This window comes from Quercus robur, chromosome 3, assembly GCF_932294415.1.
Source record: "Quercus robur chromosome 3, dhQueRobu3.1, whole genome shotgun sequence".
Classification (NCBI taxonomy): domain Eukaryota; kingdom Viridiplantae; phylum Streptophyta; class Magnoliopsida; order Fagales; family Fagaceae; genus Quercus; species Quercus robur.
In genome coordinates this window covers 19410146-19430869 of record NC_065536.1, presented here as the reverse complement: position 1 = coordinate 19430869, position 20724 = coordinate 19410146, and the positions used below count along the sequence as shown (strand labels likewise).

Genomic DNA, 20724 nt, shown 5'->3' with positions numbered 1-20724 from the left:
AGAAGGTAATAACTCTCACTTGTGGATTTTGGGGATTGCATTTGTATCACCAATGGAGTGATGACACTCGTGGGATAAATTTGACTTACGTAGTTTGGTGAGCTGTGTTGCGTACGTGCTAAACATCATTCTGCTTTTCTTCCTCATAAAGTCTTCTCAACTTCTTCAAATATTCATCGAAGTTGGATCTCAAACACTTTACTAGAGTCATATGAGGAAAGAATAATATGTTATTGTTCCCAAAAATAAAAAGCGAAACAAATATTTTTAAAATAAAATAATGAAACTTTCTATTAAATTTTATGAAAGTTTTAATAATAGAGTCTCATGTAGGAAATTTTTTTAAAATTTATTAAAAAAATTAGTAATATAATAGAGGTCCATGTAAAGTAAATTACCTTAATAATTTACTTTAATAACGTGTTGTGTTTACCCTACATGAAAAAATTTAATATATATATATATATATATATATCTGTGTGTGTATATAATTTTAAACTAGTTGACATTTTTTGTGTATTCATAACATTTAAGATTCAAATTTCTCCTCGCTCATTATAATTATCGAATTATTAACAAAAAAAAAATTATATGAAACAAAATTATAAGTTAATACTTAAAAAAGACGAAAAGACTAATATTAAGGCTTTTTTTTTTCCCCGAAATGACTAATATTAGGATGTAATATTAACATTAAGTAAAATAATGCAATTTTGATTATCTTTGGCACATAGTGGACAAACGATAGCATTTTTTTTTTTCTATTATACTAAAGGGAAAAAAAATCTTATTCAACTTTGAGGGTTAGTTTACATTTTATATAAAATAAATATAATAAGATTAAATTTACTACTCATTCATATAAAAAAAAAATGGAAGTAATCTATTTAGTTGAAAATAAGGGGACATGAAAAAAAAAAAAAAAAAAAAAAAAAAACCTGACATGGGTTTTTGCAGATTAGAGTTGAGTCTTAGCGGGTTTAGGTCATAAACGGGTCACCCGAAAGCAACACAATAAAAAATAAGTCATAAGCAGGTCAACCCGTGTGACTCACAATAGACATGTTTGACATGCTAATTTATTTGTGTCAAGCCAAAATAACCCATTTAACACAGCATATTTAACTCATATAACAAATAAATATTCATTTTATTTTAAATTTGTCAAATACCTTTTATATCCAACCTATATTTTAAACTTAAAAAGAAAAGTAAGTAATTACAAAAACTTATAAGGGATATAATTGGAAATTGAAAATTGAAACTTTACAAACCCTAAATCCGTAAACCCTACAAATCCTAAATCTCTAAACCTTCTTATATATTTGTAAAGAACTTATTTCTAGATGGCTGTTTTATGTTTGTTGAACTATATTATTTTGAATGTGGGTTGAAGACTCGAAGTATATACACTACTTTTGGGATGTAAAAATAATTTATTTCTAGATAGATGTTATATTTAATATTAAGTAAGTCGAAATGAATTGGATCACGTTCATATCAACCCAACACGACCCGTTTATTAAGCGTGTTAAATGAGTTGAGTCAAGTCAACCCGTCTTATTAACAAGTCAGATTACGGTTGAATGATCATGACACGATTATTAAGTAGGTCAGATTCGGGTTGAGTCATTTAGTCGAATACCCATACTTATTAGAACACACACAAAAATATTAATATTAGTATTTTAAACTGGGTTTATAATACATTACATAACCAATATGTACCTTGTATGTGAAAGAAGCATCAAGTTTATATTTTCAACAATAATTCCTATATAAAAATTAATGATACTTTATCCAATTAATGGGGTAGCACCTTATTATAATATATTTATATCATCTCTTACTTATAATATATATATATATATATATATATATATAAAATATCATTGGAATAGGATTATTGGATGTTCATTTTTCTGTACTCTCCAAAGTACTCTAAGACGTTTTTAACATTAAATTAACAATAAATAAGAAAAAAAACAATTAATAAATTAATAAAAAGAAAATTCAAATTTCTCAAAGTGAGACCACGCCGTATTTCTGTAAAAATTAGCACACTAACTCCATTAGGTCTTAGGAGTGAAAGTCTCTCACATTTTCCCCCATAACAGCAAAGTTTTCACCTTTTTATTGAATTATTTTATTGTGACCACGTAATCTTTTTAAATTTCATATATTTCCACGTTTATATGTGTATGTGTGTGTGGTTTTTAGAATTACAAATGGTGTTAAATTTTGTTTATTTAAATTGACAAGAACTAACAGTTTAATGCCAGTAAGTTAGGTTGGATCTCATTAGACAAATTTAATTCAATTTCAAAATTAATTTATACCAAGATATGTTCGAATTTGAAGAACTAGGTAGTATATATTCTAAATGTAGAAAAAAGAAACAAAAAAATGGGTCATCAAAGTCATTATATTTCTTAAAAAAAATGAGAAAAGAATTCTCAAAAATAAAATCTATTATTATTATTATTATTTGGATTGAAAAAAAAATAGAATTATATGAATTGAGTGAAACTTGAAAAGGAAAAACTTCAACAATTCATAATCAAATGAGTTATTAATCGTCCATTAAAATTTGATCTATGGATTGGAAAAATAAGTATCATGTGAGGGAAGTTTGTGGTTTTCTTGTATTAAAATCCATTTCCTTGTCCCTTTTGTGTGTGTATTTTTTTTTTTCAAAAGACAAAAGGGGTAGTATATCATAAGTATAAGGCATATCAACATAAAAAATAAAATAAATAAAATAAAAGGAGGTGTGTTATAAATTCCCTATACGTGTTAAAGGTTTCACACAAAACTTAGAAAAGAACGATGCTGGTATTCCAAAACAAAAGTTTCAATTTAGAATATATTTATGTGTATTACCAAAACATAAAAGGCAATAATATTAAGTAAGTTATTACTTTTTTATTAATGAATAATAAAGAGTTACACCTTGTAATCTTGTAAATTCTATGAAAGTTTCAATTAATTTGTCAAAATAAAATAGAAACTTTATACTAATTATTAAGAAGTTGCACTAAGCTTTGTAATTCAATGGAATTATTCCTTCTCTGCCAGAAAATCTTGGGTACAAATCTTCACTATCTCTTATAGTAACTTTGCAAAAGGAAAAAACAAAAAAACAAAAATAGGAAGTTGCCATGCAACTTATTATCAAATTTTTTTAAAACTATATATACAAGAAATTGTTATAGGTTCTACAATCTACAATATCTACAAAGTTCTCCAATTGCTGTTAGCGTTACTCATGATTTCCTATACCTTCCTCCCAAAAGAAAAGACATTGATTCTGTCATTGCACTCTTATTATTATTTTTTCAACTAAACTATATTTCTACATTTTAGCCTCCCCCTCTTTCTCTGTGCACTTATTAACCTCCATTGTCATGTCTACTTTGGGGTTGCCAAAATCTGACGAGATTGTCATATGTGATGAAGTCTGGTCGGTCTCCAATAATATCCCCAAGCGGAGATGGCGGTTGGCTATCACTGTCATATACTTCACCACGGTTCTTGTTTCTTTGACCAAGAAAGTTCTTGACAAAGATGGCCCTCTCTTGCGCACTCTTTCTTATGTTGCTATTGACGTGCAGGACAAAGCCGTTCCTTCCTTGCTCAGTGTTGATCCAAAAAAGCTCAGTGACATGGTAAGGAACAAAAACTTTGAGACTTTGAGTAAGTTTGGTGGAGTTAAAAAACTTGCTTTCATTCTTCAAACTCATGTAAAAAATGGTATTAATGGTGATGAGGCTGATCTTATTCAGAGACAGAATATTTTTGGTACCAATAAATACCCAAAACCACCAGCTAAAAAGTTTCTCAGATTTGTGTATGAGGCACTTAAAGATACAACAATTTTAATACTTTTGGCATGTGCTATGCTCTCTCTTGCCTTTGGAATCAAGCAACATGGCTGGAAAGATGGTTGGTATGATGGTGGGAGTATCATTGTTGCTGTGTTCTTGGTCGTTGCTGTCTCAGCGGGGAGTGACTATAAGCAATCAAGGGAATTTCAGAAACTCTCAACAAAGAGCAGTGATATAAGAGAGGAAGTTGTGAGAGATGGGAGGCGCCAACCTGTATCGATATTTGATGTCGTTGTGGGTGATATTGTATGTTTAAAGATTGGTGATCAGATTCCTGCAGATGGGTTGTTCTTGGAAGGACATTCCTTGAAGGTGGATGAGTCTAGTATGACTGGTGAAAGCGATCCAATTCAGATTGATGAAAGGAATCCCTTTATGTTATCAGGCACAAAGATCACGGATGGCTTTGGCTTCATGCTTGTCACTTCTGTAGGCATGAACACCGCGTGGGGTGAGATGATGAGTTCAATAAACCGTGAATTGAATGAGGAGACACCATTGCAAGCACGCCTCAACAAATTAGCTTCTTATATTGGGAAAGTTGGGCTGGTCGTGGCTGCACTTGTCCTTGTTGTTATGCTCATTCGCTATTTCACAGGGAACACCAAAGATGACAAGGGAAACAATGAATTCAATGGTAGCAAGACCAAGTTTGATGATGTGATGAATGCAGTACTGAGCATTGTGTCTGCTGCTGTTACTATCATTGTGGTGGCTATTCCTGAAGGCTTGCCTTTGGCTGTTACTCTAACTCTGGCGTATTCTATGAAATGTATGATGGCTGATCATGCTATGGTCAGAAAACTATCTTCTTGTGAGACAATGGGCTCGGCCACAATAATTTGCACAGATAAAACAGGCACTCTTACACTAAATGAAATGAAAGTTACAGAATTTTGGCTTGGAAAGGAGGCCATGGAAGATGACAATTATTCTAATTTGGCAGGTAATATACTCAAACTACTACAACATGCAGTTGGCTTAAACACAACTGGTACGGTTTTCAAACCAAATTCTACATCAGTTCCTGAGGTTTCAGGCAGCCCAACTGAGAAAGCCATTCTTTCTTGGGCTGTATTTAATTTGGGTATGAATATTGAAGAAGTAAAGCAAGATTATCACATAATCCATGTAGAGACATTCAATTCTGCGAAAAAGAGAAGTGGAGTTTTGGTGAGGAATAACAATGAGAAGACCATTCATACTCATTGGAAGGGAGCAGCTGAAATGATATTGGCTATGTGTTCAGCTTATTATGATAGAGCAGGGGTGCTAAAAGTAATGGATGAAGAAGAAAGGTTACAACTTGAGACTATTATCAAGAATATGGCACAAAAAAGCTTACGATGCATTGGCTTTGCCCACAAAGAAGTTACAGAAGAAAGTGGACAACCTATTGAGAAGCTTGAAGAAAATGGGCTAACATTATTAGCGTTAGTTGGCATGAAAGATCCATGTCGACCAGGAGTTAGTACAGCTGTGGAGTCTTGTAAAGCTGCTGGGGTGAATGTCAAAATGATCACTGGTGACAATGTGCACACAGCAAAGGCAATAGCTTTTGAATGCAAGATTCTCAATCCTAATGAGGATTTAGGTGATGAAGCTGTAGTAGAAGGGGAACAATTTAGGAATTACTCACCTGGAGAAAGATTGGAAAAAGTTGATAAAATCCATGTAATGGCCAGGTCATCCCCTATTGACAAGCTTCTGATGGTACAGTGCTTGAAGCAGAAAGGTTATGTGGTTGCAGTCACAGGTGATGGAACCAATGATGCTCCTGCTCTAAAGGAAGCAGACATTGGGCTTTCCATGGGGATCCAGGGAACTGAAGTGGCAAAAGAAAGTTCAGATATAGTCATCTTGGATGATAATTTTACCACTGTGGTGACTGTATTGAGGTGGGGAAGGGTTGTATATAACAACATTCAAAAATTTCTTCAGTTTCAGCTCACAGTAAACGTTGCTGCCCTTGTCATCAACTTTGTTGCAGCTGTTTCTTCAGGTAAGGTCCCACTAACTGCAGTTCAACTATTATGGGTGAATCTAATAATGGACACATTAGGAGCTTTAGCCTTGGCTACTGAGAAACCTACTAATGATCTTATGTCAAAGCCACCTGTTGGTCGATCAAAGCCACTTATTACCAGAATCATGTGGAGGAATCTCATGGCACAAGCTGTGTATCAGGTAACCACCTTATTGGTTTTACAATTTAAGGGAAAATCCATCTTTGGTGTAAATGAGAACGTTAAGAACACCCTTATTTTCAATACTTTTGTCCTTTGCCAAGTTTTCAATGAATTTAACGCAAGAAAATTGGATAAGAAGAATATTTTCAAAGGGATACTTAAGAATAAGCTGTTTTTAGCAATTGTTGGGATCACCATAGTTCTTCAACTGGTGATGGTGGAGTTTCTGAATAGGTTTGCCAATACTGAGAGACTTGATTGGGGGCAATGGGGTGCTTGCATTGGACTTGCAGCTTTGTCTTGGCCGATTGGTTGGCTTATAAAGTGCATCCCATTTTCAGGCAAGAAGTTGGCAAACAAAAGAGCTTCTCCATCCTGAACGACTAGCCATGATCAGCTCTTACCAAGACATACTTTTCATATCTTCCTTTGTTTAATATAAGTGCCAGAAAATTTTTAGGCACTCTACTATTCATCATGCATCCCTCTCAATAGTTTCTTAATTTTAGTTATGTAAATATCAATTTAGTTACTGCATACTACCAGTTCATGTCGTGAATTGTAATTTCTTGAATAGTGAATTATAAAAAGATACATACGTTAAAGATGTCTATGGTTCGTTGCTATTGTTTTCATTTCGATATTCATGATGGTCTTAAACTTGAGATAAAGTAATTGCTAAGATCTAACCAGAATCTACCTTTTGTAATAGTTATCTTTTTCTTTTCTTTTCTTTCTTTAATACGTGCAGATATAGTGCTAATTATTTGACTAGAAGCTTCCAGTTAGCCTCTAATATAAAGCTTTAAACACACCAAGGAGGGAAGAATGATAAAACCAGGGTGAACTTGATAACCTTAAACATAATGAGGAGAAAGAATCATCATTAGTTTGAATTAGGGAAAGGGGAAACTGGGAAAGGGGATGGATAAGCCACATCCTCTGTGAAGATAATTCAAGATGAGACTGCAGGCGAGGGTTCTTATATAACTTGTTTTTTTTTGCTTTTCCACCGGAGATGAGATTCTGTTCAAGCTAAACCTCCTCACACTTATTTTGAATTAGGGGCTTGCCTCTCCCTCTCTCTCTATCTCCTGTGTCCATCTCCTGTCAAGTGTGCTCCCTGCCACACTACTCTCATAGCAACTGTATACAAGCAATGTATTATACACATGGAAAACAGGAAAATCAGTTGATGTTGGAAGAAACTATTCAGTGATTTGGTTGCAAATAGTGTTTAGATTCCTTCCAAATAAACAAGCCATCTTGGGCACCATTAAATACTTTATAACAAAATTGCAAATCTAACAGGATATCCATTTTTAAGCTTCCTCTTCAAAGATCATAGTCATACATTATGATTGCTTTTTCTTAAATTTCGTTGTTAGTTCCCTACTCTTGAGCTAAAAGCTAACTAACAGTATTGCACGGTTATCTTCAGCATTTTGTAATATGAACTTGCAGGGTTACTGTAATCGATGTGCAATAATTCATATTCCACATATTTATTGCCAAGGCTATAAAGAAAACTATAGCAAACTACATTTGATTATCATTTTGCATAAGCCAGAGGAAAATCTGCTTGCCTAGTAAAAATTTGTGACAGATGGTCTTGATTTCCCAAAGACTGAGGAGAAGCACAACCCAACTATCATAGCAGTCTGGCAAAAGACAAGTCAAACAACTTGCTTTAGCTTTCATTGAATATTAATCCAAACCATGGTGCATTAATCTGGGCCACATTTGGAGTACCAAACCTGCACACATAACCTAATATTTATTCATAATACATGCCTAAAAAATTATTCATTTTCCCCAAACCACATAGTCAAACATATAATAGCATTCATTGAAGTATAAGACACCTCAACAACCAATTCGGAGCACAATCTGATGATTATGATTCTTCCAGAAACCCACAAGACAGAAAAATAGGTGAATCTACAAATGGAGCAACCTCTTTAACACTTTAGGTATCAACAGACCAACAATGCAACAAGCTGCATAAGGAATGCTGCAATCCATGAAGATCCTGCAGCCCTTCCTTGGTTTTGAAACAAGCATGATGCCTAGCTCCCTCAATCATCTTGGAAAAGGGCCCACATTAAAAATCCAACCTAATGCGTACTTGGGCAAATAAGTTGTTAGGAGTGAACTGGTACTGTCAAATTCCCTCATTGATTTCATTTCTGTCCAAAAAATCAATTTCCATCATTAAGAAGTTGTTACTCACCAAATCCAGATTCTGTAATTCCTTCTTTGCTTTTAAACGTCAAGAAGAAGAAAATAATTTTATGAGCCATTTCTATTTAGGATCAAGTTTTACAGTAGCACACAATTAATTTTAGAAGCCATGTTTATTTAGGATCAAGTTTTACAATAGTACGCTATTAATTTGATATCTAAAAATGGTATGACTAAGAGTTCATTGACTCGAGCCAAAAGGGGGCACTTTCTCTTTTTCTTCAAAGTTTACAAATAAATGGTTATTAACATTCCTTTATAGCCCATTTTCAAACAGGATCAAGCATTAGATAAGAACACCATTAATATGGTACAAAAGTATCCAGATGACCTGAAAATAACCAAAGACACGGTAGCACAATCCACAGTTTAAATTCTTCCAAAGTAGGATATCAAATAAAGGTCTGCATATGGCCAAAAAAATGAAAGAACATATAAAGAGAGGCCCAAACTAAAAATCTTGTTAACTTGTCCAGAACAGTGTCAGCCTAGGGCTAAACATCATAAGAAGTAGCCATCATAACACAAAGATCCCTATCCTAGTTTCCATAGCCCTTGCTTCATAAACAGAATTCAGCAATCACATTGCTGTTTTGATTGGTAAATACTAATTGTTTTCACATTTCAGATTAAACCCATGACTTCAGCATCCATCCCTTGTTTATGAGAGGCAAAGGAGAAGCCCTTTGGTACAAAAACCGATGGCCATACTGATTATCAATCTTAACAGAGAAATAAATGAGTAGCCCAAGGAAGTGAACAATCAAACACTTTTTTTAAAAGTACTAATGAATTTTCTTAAAGTGGGGTGCTCAAAATGTAGAGCTCTTAAAGAATTACAGTCATAAATGTATTTATTCCCAAAAGAATCACAGTACAACATTCAAATTGCAGATGTAGGAAAGTATATTTGATCTTTATAACTGATTTCTTCACACCTTCAAAGGTTCGGTAATTACAGTCCCTCCAAATTGTCCACATAAGAAAGTGAGGAACTACCAGCCTAATGACGATATTTATGTAATGACTATGCGTACCTTTCTAGCAAGAATAGACATCTATCACCTTCTTGGCATCAACCAATGTACCCCAAAAGGAACAGAACAATGGACCACAATAATGACCTACTAAGCAATGAACCAAATGGTCTATGATTTACAACTGCCCTTGCATATATACAGCACCAATTGACCAAGACCATTGATGTGCATCCTGACGATGAGGGTTCCTTGAATGAAAAACCTGTTTCCTTTCTCGTTGTTGATCTGAAAAGGGTCTGTGACACTGTGAGGAATGAGAACTCTGAGGCTTTGAGTTACCCTGGTAGAGTAAAAGCACTGACTGTGATTCTTGAAATAGACATAAAGGGAGACATTAGTGATAATATGGCTGATCCTATTCATAGAAAGAATGTTTTTGTCGCCAGTAAGTACCAAAAGGCACCTGCAAAAAGCTCCTCAGTCATGCCTTGGAAGCGATCGAGGACACCACTGTTATTTTACTTTCGACCTGCGCTATACTCTCTCTGCCTTAGGTATCAAACAGCATTGTCGAAAAGATGGGTCGTATCATAGTGGGAGTATTATTGTTGCTGTTATTCTGGTTGCTGTTTCTGCTGTCTGTAATTTCAAGCATCCAGGCAATTTGAGAAGCTCTCTCAACGAGTAGAGACACCGGGGTGGACGTATTGAGGGAGGGATGGGCAGTGTAACACCCCAAGTCTTTTTCTTAAGCAAATTTTAGATGTGAATAATACCTCAAATGAATTTTATTTTTCTTTAAGGTGGTTAAAGGCTTGTTTGGATTAAAAAAAATGGCCACTTATCACTCAGTTTTTATCACCCATCATCTATCACTCATCACTCATCACTCAAAATATCTCAATTTCTTGATTCCACCCGTTTGGCACATATTTTCAACTTTTCATCACTGAAATTTTTTTGCTTTTTATGGGACCCATACCTGAGCAATGGTCAGTGACTGCTGTTAGCTTACCCGCCAAACCCTCATCTCCTACCATTTTCTTCACTGCACATTTCATTTTGCCACCACCATAATCATAGTTTAACAAAAAAACTTCATTCACAGTTTAACCAAAGAAGTACAAACAACAAAAACTCTCAACAATTTCACACCACCTAAAGCAGCTCATCACCCCAAATTCAAAACTCCATTCATACTTATTTATGATACACCACACAAAAAAAAAAAAAAAAAAAAAAAAAAAAAAAGAGCTTCTAGATAAAAAACGAGCTTCCAACGGAGCTGTTCCCGGCGCTGACAACGAGCTTCCAGATCGAATCGTTGCTGTGGATGTCGATTTCGACGCTCCGGCTAGATCGTTGCTGTGGATGTCGAGAAGATCGTTGCTATGGATGCTAATTTTGACGCTCCGGCTAGATCATTGCTGAAAGCTCGAAATGTGTAAAAATACAAGAGCTTGTTTAGGCCCTCAATTTAAATTACAGCTTGATTGTTTTTACAGTAACTTAATACTAAGTGCGGAATAGTGTAAACGCAAATAAACATGCAAGAAAGTTACTCTAATCCATATTTAAAGCAACACAGCAATAAAATGAAATGAACAAGAGTAGGGAAGAGAGATGCAAACATAGATAACACCGAGACGTGTTATCAAAGAGGAAACCAAAGAACTCGGCGAAAAACCTCTTCACCGCCCTCCAAGCAGTAATCGATCCACTAGACAATCAGTTGGGATACATGGGTAAGCAAGAGCCCCTCCAACCCTAATCTACCCTCTATACCTAAGCCCTCCAAGCTCCTACTCCAACAAGGCTTCTCGGAACCGTGTCTTGTCTAGCTTTCTGGATCTCGCAACAAGCTCCATGTTGCATCTGTCAATCTTGGCTTCTTCCAATTTTTCCCAGCAGCATCAAAACCTCATTAAACACTCTCCAAAGGTGTGGTAAGTGTTTGAGCTATTGACCTCTCAATGGTATGGAAATGAAGAGGTAGGAGATGAGGAAATTCCACAGACAAAATGTGTAGAGAATTTTTTGTATAACAATTTCTAACTCTCAAAGGTTTTAGCTAAGGTTTTCTCTCAGAAGCTCTCCTTCACATTTGTCGGTTATAATGAGGTATATATTGTGGGTATATTTAATGAGGTTATAGAGAGAGTGTATTAGGCAGTACAGACTGGCAGAACAGAATGTCTCACGGGAAGGCCTTACCCGCGAGATACTCACGAGACACAACTGTCTCCATCTGTACAGACTCTTCGCATTCCAGTCATGTGCAGGGCACATGCATCTTTTCTCGGGATGCTTAGTTGCGAGACACCCGTGAAAACCTTCCTTGCTTCAATAGCTTGAGTCTTCACACTCTCTCACACTATCACACAACCCTTACAATAAATTCCCACAACAGATACAGGGTACAACAGATTGAATAAAATTACAATCAAATTTGGTACAGAATAAAAGCCATCAAAATATATATTTGTAAATCACAACTTTACAGTTGCTGTGGATGCTGATTTCGACGCTCCGGCAAGATCGAAGAACGAGTACGATAGTAGCGATGAGGAGAACGAGCACGTGGTGGAGCTTTTCGATGTGTGATCGAAGATTGACGCCGATGACCTCTCAGCTTGGGTCGGCGTATGAGTGACTGGTGGGATAAGAACAAAAAAGAAAGACCAAAAAGAAGGCTGAATTAGAAGAAAGCAAAAAGAATGTCGTGCATGTGAGTGGTCGATGAGTATGAGCTTTTTGCTCTGAAGAAGAACACAAAGAAGAACAGATAAAGAAGAAGAGAGAAAGAAAGGAAAAAAAAAAAAAAAAGGAGAGAGAGTGACCGGTGGGATGTGACAATGCCTGGCTTTTGGGGCCTACAATCTCAGTAATATTACAAACTTGCCACTGAGTAACAAAATATGAGTTTTGAAAATAGTTAAAATGAGTTTTCACTTTCCCTCACTATCACTCATTTTTTTGAGTCATAGAATCATGAAAACTGGGTCATGGAACATGAGTCACAGCATCCAAACAACTGCTCTTCCATGGGCCCCACTAGTTTTGGATCATGAGTTACGGAAATAGGATGATATCACTCAGTTTTGTGGGTTTCCAAATGCGCTTTAATTATTTTTGCAGAGGTTTTTTGAATATTTAAAGCATATAATGGCATTTTTGTGATTTGTGGTAATGAGCTTGGTGAAAATTAAGGAAGTGAAGAAACCTAAGGGTAGAGTGGTAAATGTCTCCTCAAGATATTTGTAGATAATGGTCCATAATGATCAGCACAGCCGGCCTTGGATCCACGTGGTTCTCTCCCTCTTCTTGTGTTCTTCTCTAGCTTCTTCTTCTCTTCTCGTTTTCTTTAAACCATGGCTGACCCATTGCAAGCTTCCTCTACTCACAACCACCCATTATCACCACCTAAAGCAACCTAAACCACACCAGCACCGCTCCATTTTATTGGAGGCAACAAGTGTTCTCCTTGAGTTGCTGAAACAGTGGTGTAAAGGTGAAATTTTCTTGAATCCACTTCCTTATTGTTTTGGTTATGGTCTAAAGCTTGTGTAGAGTCAATCTCTTGGGTGGGGATAATATTTTGATATGGGTATTTCTTCTTGAGGATGTTTAAAAAGTGGGTAATGCAAGCTTCAGATATGGGTTGTGTGAGATGTTTCTTTTAGTTTTGCACGATTTGTGGTTTTGTATGAGTTTTGCTAAACTTTGTTTTGTGGTTGCTTGTTGTGTTAATTTCTTAAAATTCTGGTGTTTATGTATAGTACCAATGATAAAATGGTTTGTTAAGGATGAACATATGATATTTCTCGAAGGGGGATAGGAGTTTGGTGTTCAAAAAGACCATTTGACCATACTTAATACTCAATTTGTTTTCTATAGAAACTCTACACACATTGTAGTTAAAAGTTCATAATAACTACCATAGATTGAATCTGGAAGCTTAAGATGTCTATAATGAAAGCTAATACACATATCTTTTACCTCATTCAAGTCTCAAAGCATTTGGGCTAGTATAATAATTATAATGAATTTTCTTTTGGGACTGCAAATCTGTCCCTGACAGATTTGAGTAAGCTGAATTTCGTGATTTTTAATAAATTATAGAAAAATCATTTTGAGCTGAATTTTTGGTGGTACATATTAGACATATAAAGGCTTCTCCCTATTTAATTTTAAGCTTTTTGAATAAAACTAGTAGACCAAACGAATTTTATAAAGAAGGGCTGATCTGTTGGAAGTTATCTGAAAGTGTGAATAGGATGCTGAGACTTTAAGGAATTTACTCCAAACTTTTGTTGTGTGCTTTACATTGTAAGTTCTTATGTGCTTTTTTTGACAAGTGTTTTACTTTGGCTAATTTTATCATGGTTTGGTAGTGACATTCGTTGTATCAAGTTGTTAAATGCACATTGTTTGTTGAAGGAAAATTAAAGGCTTTGGTTGTGTTGTAGTCCTATGAGTTTTTTGTGTGCTTTTGTGGTTCCCTTTTGGGTAGGAATACTTGTCTCGAGATGGACAAGCTAGGCTTTAGGGCCTTAGGTTTGATTTTTAAGGGAATCATTTCCGATTTATGGAGACAAATTTGATAGTGTAATTTTTAGTATGCCTTGTTATTAATAGGCTTGATACTTGTGTTTCTAGGTTCCAAGGCACTTGGTGATAGAACTAGTAACTTGATTGGTTGAATGCGGTGCTCGATTGAGGTAAATTTGGATTGGATTGCTGAGGTAAGTAGCTTTTTAATGGGATTTTTGGAAAATAATCATGTTGCATAAACTTTGTTTTTGAGTCAAACACATTTTGGAAAATTATTTGTGGAACTATGTTTCCTAAAAAGAGTTGTGTTATGACCCTACTATATATGAGTATATATGAAAAATGCATCATGTTTAATATTTGCATATGGGGAAATGCATGAATATGTGGCAAGGAAAAGAAAAGCATCCTTGAATTCATTTGATAGTGGATTTCATGGATTTATGGTATTATTTGGGAATACTAAAGATATTTTTGTCTTAAATTGTATTATTTGGGAAATTTATGCAAAATATTATGACAAGAAATGGTTTTGAGGACTTTGAGAATATTGTGGATATTTGGTTATTGAAATATCTTGTGAAACTACTTGAAAGTAAACTATGTATTTGAATACATTTAACTTGTGAGCTTTTGATGTGGGTTTGCCCTTGTGCTATGATGTTGGTGATTATCCCGTCTTTGTGACGTGTGATTACCCATCTTTGTGACGTGTGATTACCCCATCTTTGTGACGACAAGTCAGGTTGAAAGCTCCCACTTTGCATGACATGGGTAAATCCTTGAGTGTGTGGGTGAGGTTGCTACCCATATGGCCAAGAGACCACATGCAAAAGGGGTACTGTGTGATGCGTTATTCCCTGCTGCCCATGGGGGGAAGAAGTAAATCCTTGAGTGTGTGGGTGAGGCCAGGCAAGGCCAAGAGACCACATGCAAAAGAGATACTATATGGCGCGTTATCCCCTACTGCCCATAAGAGGGATAGTTAAATCCTTGAGAGTGTGGGTGAGGGTAGGCAGGGCCAATAGACCACATGCCAAAAGAGGTACATATCATGCTAGTGTGTTTGGGTTCCGACCTGTCTGTGGCGGTTTGATGTCTTAGTGACATTTCTGTCTTTGTGGCACCTTGGGTGAAATTTCTAGTTTTGAAATGGTATTGGATATTTTTATGGCTCACAGTGAATCAAACATAGTTTCATAGTTATTTTGAAAAGCTTGGTGCTATATTATTTCTATAATTCTTGTCGTGTTGTTAGTGAAATTGATTTTGCATAAATTAAATGAAAATTCCCAAATTATAACGTGCTTTGTAAAATTTTCATTATCATGAAACTTGCATTGCCTCCACCCTCATTAATTATGCTACTTATTGGGCCTTAGCTCATCCTAAATTTGCTATATGTCGAGGATGGAGCTTGTTTTATTGGTGGTGACTGGAGCATTATGCTAATTGAGAGATTTATGCTAGTATTGGTTGGTGACTCAATTTACTAAATTATTCAAGGCCATAGCTAATTTTCTTGGAGGTTGGTCTCTTGAGGTTTGTTAGCGTTGGGCATGATAGGCCTAGAATTTTCCGTTGAGATTACGTATTTTAGAGAGGATTGTGATTTTGTGTTTATTTATTTGGAGCTTTGGATTTTCATGTATATTTGGAGACACATGATTTGTAGTTCGTATTGCTTATAAGTGTCATAGAGCTCTGACTTATATTGTGGAGAGATTAATATATTTATTTATTTTATCGAATGGAAAGAAAAAAAAAAAAATCCCTACAATATCTCTCTAAGGCTCGGTTTTTCATGCTTTGGACCTCTTTTGGGTTTAGGGGCATGACAGGCAGCACAAACATATTTCAATGCACTTGTTGGCATTGTCATTGGTTGTTACTCTACTTTGGCTTATTCTATGAAGTGCATGGTGGTTGATTATGTATGGCTAGTCACAATCTGGGCCAGAATAACAAACTGTACTGACAAAACAAGCACTCTTACATTAAATGAGATCAAGGTAAAAATATTTTGCCTTTAAATAAGCAATGAGGGAAGGTAATCCCACAAAATAGTATCATATATTATTGATAAAATGCAAGGAGTTGGTTTAAGAACAACCAAGTAATATCTACAACATAGATTCTCAATTGCTTGTGAAGATTTATGGGAGCCCTACCAAGAAAGCAATACTTTCTTGTTCTGTTTTTGATATGAATATCAACGAAATCTATAATCCATTTTGAAGAATTTAAGTTAGAGAATTCAGAGATAACGGAAGTGGAGTTTTGGTGAAAAGGAAGATTGAGAAGGTTATTCACGCCTACTACAAGGGTGCTCCTGACAGTAAGGGATATAAATTCAAGAAATTGCTTTGAGCTAGCCTTTAACATGACATGAGGGTAGAAAAAAAAAGCTATTCCCCGCCCAATTCATTAAATAAGACCAACCCTATGACATATTAAATACCTACTCCGAAGTAATTATTTGTTTTACCATGAAAAGTTGTACTAAAATTCTAAGGCAAAGTCATTCTTCCTTGAACTTTCTTGAGCATAAAGTTGGAGAAATAACATGATCGAATATAAAATTCATAGATTCAACTAGACAAGAACTAATAAATATCATTTAGTTTGAGAAGTTCATTACAAAACTCAAACTTTAGTAAATCAGACAACTTGCTCCAATTTGACTAACTAGAATATTAGTCAACATTTGATCTTAATTATATGTTGGCATATTTAACAAATTAGCAATGTAGAGATCCTTAAATCATACTAACTAAAATCACAATGAAGATAATGCAAACCAAACTTGGAGCAAAGTGATCGCTCGATTACTCTTATATTGAAACCAAATTACAATACCAACAATTACCAAAATTTAAGGAAAAGACACACAAACAGTTACATGCAAAAGTTACAAGAAACACATTAATTTATTGCATAGGAAATTGTCTGCCATCTTTTCAACGAGAAAGTATATCATGTTTCGATAATACCAACTCAGTATCTGTTTTGGTATTTTCTACCTAATAAATGAGTGACACTTGTTTCAAAAAACCACATCAGACTACTCCAATAAATTAATCACAATCTTTTATACTATCGGGAAGATAAATTAATAATTTATTGGAGTAGTCTGATGTGGTTTTTTGAAACAGGTGTCACTCATTTATTGGGTAGGAAATACCAAAACAAATATTGAGTTGGTATTAGTGAAACATGGTATACTTTCTCATTTTCAACAGCATAATTGGTATAAAAAGATGATTGATTGTCAACAAACCAAATTATAAATTTAATTTGCTTCAACAAAATGAAATTATCAGAGTTCTTAGTTCCCAAGGTTTTGTAACAATGCTCAGGTCATATTACATCTAGGTAGAATAGTATCTGGCAAGAGAACAACAATACCCCAAAAGGAAGATGATTTATTTCTACCTATGTATGATATTAAAAAAAAAAATTGAAATTACACGTCCCTTCCTGAACACCTCATATGAGGCGGCAAGGGCAGTACATGTTAAGCAGACCATGATTAAAGTCAAAGCAAAGTGAGCGTTTGGGCAGGGCTGAAAGTTGCGTTTCAGCCCTGCGTTTTCATGCCTTTTTTTTTTTTTTTTTTGCTCTGCAGTGAACAGTAAAATCACTGTGCAGGGGACAAAAAACACTATTCACGCACTGTTCACATACTGTTCATGGGTCTCACGACACTATTCACACATTTAAAAATTATTTTGCTACAGTGTTTTCAGTTTTCAGTTTCAGCAACAATAAGCTCAATCCAAACGGACCCAAAGGGAGGCCAAGGTGGCTGTTGCCTCCCATGAGATTGATTTTTATTTTTTATATATTTCTTATTTGTGTAAAGATAATCCTTTGTGTTGTATGCCCTAATTCTTCTAATTTAATACAAGGGTCCCATTAGTTTTTACAGATATCATAAACATTGAATCCCATTCAAAAGCCACAGTTTTCTATGGTATTAACATAATGTCAATAATACAATAAAAAAATTATTGGTCTTTATTAGAGAATTTTTAGTTTCCCTATAAAATATATTTTTAGACATACCTTATTTAAAATATACATATATTTTCCTTCAAATAAAGAAATTATTGTCTCCCAAAGAAAAAAAAAAAAAAAAAAAAAAAAAAAAAAAAAAAAAAGAACTCAAGTTATATTATAAACAAAAACAAAAACAAAAGTTTGTTCATTAGAGAGGCAGGCAATATACATAAAATTGGCCTCAATAAGGCAACTAAGGAAGAAGAGAGTAATTTAAGAATATATCATCAACCTTTTATAAACATATTCCACTGTAGATATAAAGAAGTTAATTAATTTGGTGACATTTACAAGCTAGTGCCTTAAATTTTGGGTGCCTTGGCTACCACTAAGATATACATGCCTTGGCACATGCACTAAAAATCTCGTGACCAGGCTACATATAGTTCCATCTAGGCCACTTGCAAGCCAACTTGTGGACAAATCACCTTTGATAGGGCTTGTGTAAGGTGACTGTTTTATCAACCTAAAGCTCAAAATAAGTTTTAGTTCAAATTGCTAAAAGGAAAATTATAATTTAGAGTTTCATTTGTTTAATTCAAGAATATCCCAAGAAGAGTAACATACTCTACTCATGAACATACCTCAATGGTCATAGCCAATACTAAGAAGTTGGAGTGAGGGCAATCAGATACTTGAATTGAAATTGTAGCTTTGTCTTTGCCTTTTTACTCACTTGTTAAGAGCATTCATTTTTTCTGCAAACAAGTTTGCATTTTTCTTAAGCATTAAGCTGCTTCACACAAATAAAAACATCATGATATAAAGTTAATAGTTTACCTTATCAGCCTTTGTCCTTGTTAAATATTTTCTTTCAAGTTTTATAATTTTCAATTATTCAAAACACTGACTCAGATTATCGAAACCCAAATCCTAACTTCTTGAAATATATTCCTTTCCATTTGGTCATTTAATATATTTCAAAATACATATGCATTTTCTACATGATTTTGTTTATTAGACAATGTGGTCAAGATATCACTATAGTGATTCTTCCAAATGTACAAGCACCCACCAACAGCCTTATGGCATATGTAAGTAGGGTCAATTTCTACAATTGCAATATAAAATGCCCTAAAAATTAAATACATTCTACATTGAAGTATTTCATGAGAAGAAAATAAAAGCATTTAAAATTTAGCATATTTCCCATTTACTCATTGTAACTCATAAAGTTGACAACATAGTCCTTGTATAGGTAAAGAATGTTGAAAACGGCATACACAGCTGAACAGAAAGTAAATGACAGCAAATTGACTCAACTACATGGGCTACATGTAGGGACTTAGGAACCTTTCAAGAGACACTAAAAGCCAATATTCTAAGGGATCTCCACAAAAGGAAAAACCAAAGAATAATCATTGCAGATGTTGTAACAAAAGATGAGAAAAGAATAAAAGCAATCAATGTGTAACTCACCAATTTATAACTACTAAATTTCATATATGTATGCATTTATGATGAAAAAGAGTTGGAGATTGAAACATCATCATGAGAATTATAAATTTGACCAATCACATCTTCTCTTCTTCGAACAAGATGCAGCCCCTAACTTTGAGAGTAACAGCACAAGATAAGCAGCTTGATCATACTTAAACATGACCTAAAGCAACAATATTTTTTTTAAGCTATCCACTATCCATTAATTTTGGTTGAAATCATAGACATTTGTTGAAAGAAAATTAATTAAAAAAACTGTAGCATGCAATTTTTAATAGATGAAATGAGAAAACATTTGTTGCTTTAATACTCTAAATCTTCTTACTCATAGACATATTTTAAACTCAAAGTGTTAAAGGTGAAGTGCAAGATGGTTGATCATGCATGTCACTGTAGTAGTCGCAATTGGTAGTGGCAATTCCAGAAGGTTTGCCTCTAGTAGTTACTTTGACATTTGGCATATTCTACGAAGTACTTGATGGCTGATCACACCCTAGTCCGGGGACCTTTTCATCATGACACAACAAACTCAGCCACAAAAAATCTGCAGTCACAAAACAGGCACTTGACGGCACATGAGATGAAGCTAACAGAATTTGGCTTGGTAAGAAGCAATGAGAGAATGTACTTCCTAAGAAAAAGCACCAAATGTTCTTGATCTAACCAGATTTCCAAATGAAGAAGAAGCCGAAGAAGAAGCCAAAGCAGAATTTGGCTTGCAAGTTAGTTTTAAAATGAAGTTTGCTACAATTCAAATAGAACAATCCAAAAGATAAATATTCGACAACAAGCTATCAAAATAATGAGTATCTCTAGAGCAGATTCATTCGACTACAAAAAAGAAAGAGAAATAGCAATCCATTTGTTTAATCTTTTAAACATATTTTACCATTACATATATATATATATATATATATATATATATTGAAACTCCTCTTTAGAAAAGAAAGAGAGTGAGTTCATTCATTCATCCCATAAAAACATTTTATCAAATACACAGAATGCTTACCTTTGTACCCTCTACCACAATTTTCACTCCTCTTTAGCCAATGGCGTTCCCATCTTGCCATTGATGTTTATGCCACGTTTGATAACTCTCCCATTCCCGTCTTGATCTTTGAGAACCACAGCCAAGCCTACATTGTTTTGATCACATGATGCATCAAAATTAAGCTTTACCAATTGATCAAGTGGTTTGGTCCAGGAACTTCCCCTGTTTTGCTCTTTGGTGAGTGATCTCAAGTAAAACTCATAGTGTTTGTTCAGACGATAAGCTAACTGGTTTATGCTGGCTTTAGTGTTTGAAAACAGAGCTTCCTCTCGTGCCATCCAAAGGATTTTCATTGCCACTACTGCATATAGTGTGAA

At 34.7% G+C, this 20724-nt stretch overlaps 1 protein-coding gene and 1 long non-coding RNA gene across 4 annotated transcripts; one reads left to right on the top strand and one right to left on the bottom strand.

Annotated features, from left to right (window-relative positions):
* Positions 1 to 3236: 3236 nt before the first annotated feature.
* Positions 3237 to 6683, top strand: LOC126717411 (putative calcium-transporting ATPase 13, plasma membrane-type). Of its 2 annotated transcripts, XM_050419146.1 has the most exons (2): positions 3237 to 6074; positions 6311 to 6458. In XM_050419146.1, exons 1-2 carry the CDS (start codon positions 3408 to 3410, stop codon positions 6323 to 6325), a joined length of 2682 nt encoding a protein of 893 aa, XP_050275103.1. In that variant the 5' UTR covers positions 3237 to 3407; the 3' UTR covers positions 6326 to 6458. The 2 variants fall into 2 exon arrangements, with proteins under 2 accessions (XP_050275103.1, XP_050275102.1); XM_050419145.1 differs by having other exon boundaries at positions 3237 to 6683.
* Positions 6684 to 7663: 980 nt separating this feature from the next.
* Positions 7664 to 10012, bottom strand: LOC126717413 (uncharacterized). 2 transcript variants are annotated; one of them, XR_007652579.1, is made up of 3 exons: positions 9358 to 10012; positions 7942 to 8265; positions 7664 to 7833 (listed from the first exon to the last, which is right to left on the bottom strand). It is a non-coding gene; the product is annotated as an uncharacterized LOC126717413 (long non-coding RNA). The 2 variants fall into 2 exon arrangements; XR_007652580.1 differs by having other exon boundaries at positions 8034 to 8265.
* Between the last annotated feature and the right edge of the window lie 10712 nt (positions 10013 to 20724).

What these genes read in the sequence shown, in the direction of transcription:
- LOC126717411 (XM_050419145.1), top strand. Translation starts at nt 3,408, where the DNA reads ATGTCTACTTTGGGGTTGCCAAAATCTGACGAGATTGTCATATGTGAT.